Source organism: Nestor notabilis, unplaced genomic scaffold (assembly GCF_000696875.1).
Source record: "Nestor notabilis isolate BGI_N333 unplaced genomic scaffold, ASM69687v1 scaffold27013, whole genome shotgun sequence".
Classification (NCBI taxonomy): Eukaryota; Metazoa; Chordata; class Aves; order Psittaciformes; family Psittacidae; genus Nestor; species Nestor notabilis.
The window spans coordinates 1,459-2,587 of NW_009920963.1; the positions used below are offsets into that span (position 1 = coordinate 1,459).

A 1,129-nucleotide genomic window follows, 5' to 3' on the forward strand; every position below is an offset into this window, starting at 1 on the left:
CCGTGGCCTTTCCTTTCCCGTTCACTAGGTCAAGCTGGGAGCTGCCCGACCTGCGAGAAGGAAGAGTAAAAGCCATCAGTGATTCGGATGGCGTGAGCTACCCATGGTACGGAAACACCACAGAAACTGTGACCCTGGTTGGGCCCACTAACAAGATCTCCAGGTTCTCAGTGAGCATGAATGACAATTTCTACCCCAGTGTGACGTGGGCAGTCCCTGTAAGTAACAGTAATGTGCCGCTGCTGACCAGGATTAAAAGGGACCAGAGCTTTACCACATGGCTGGTGGCCATGAACACCACCACCAAGGAAAAGATCATCTTGCAGACTATAAAGTGGAGGATGAGAGTGGACATTGAGGTTGATCCCATGCAGCTGCTGGGGCAGCGGGCACGGCTGGTGGGAAGGACTCAGCAGGAGCAGCCCCGGATCCTCAGCAGGATGGAGCCCATCCCCCCAAATGCACTAGTGAAACCCAATGCCAACGATGCCCAAGTCCTCATGTGGAGACCCAAGCGAGGCCAGCCTATAGTTGTGATACCTCCCAAGTAGATCAGCACCAGGGCGTGCATGTGAGGACCTGGGAGCTGTCAGCCTGCTGCAAACAAATGGGGTTCCTGAGCCAAAGCAGACCTCTTGGGTTCTCCTGCCTTTGTTAGCTGTGGTTGGAAATGCGCCTCCTTCTTAGTCAGAGAGCCTGGCTGGCACGGGCATGTGGAAGGGGGATTGCTGAGCTGGAGGATTTCCCAGGAAGCAGAATCAAATAATTCTAGGGGCTTGTGGCTGGCAAAGAGGCTGGCTGACCTAAATGAGTCATCTTTCCTTGCAGGTCAATGCAAGGAGCATGAGTGCGATCAAACCATGCTGGTGGCAAATGTTGCTTTCCACACAGCTGGAGGCAGAAGCGGAGACCGTGTCTGCTGGACGTGGAGGGCTCCTGTGGTGACCCTTCCCACTGTATCATGGGTGTCCCCGTGGTGTCTATACCTATGCATTTGGATCGATAATTGACCCCTGGCCCTGCCTGCTGGGACTGGGCAGGGGGCCCGGGAGTGGAGCGGGAGCTACCAGTGCCGGGTGCTGGGCTGGAGCCTGGTGCTGGCCGGTACCACTGCCAGGGAGGGATTTTC

The 1,129-nt window shown here is 56.1% G+C and overlaps 1 protein-coding gene across 1 annotated transcript in view; it reads left to right on the top strand.

Annotated features, from left to right (window-relative positions):
* Positions 1–551, top strand: part of FAM78B (family with sequence similarity 78, member B) — a gene marked incomplete at its 5' end in the record, with an annotated part of 2,001 nt that extends 1,450 nt beyond the window's left edge. Inside the window, one exon of the mRNA XM_010010931.1 lies at positions 29–551. Within this exon, the coding sequence (XP_010009233.1) occupies positions 29–551 (523 nt within the window). The remainder of the gene's footprint in view (positions 1–28) is intronic.
* Between the last annotated feature and the right edge of the window lie 578 nt (positions 552–1,129).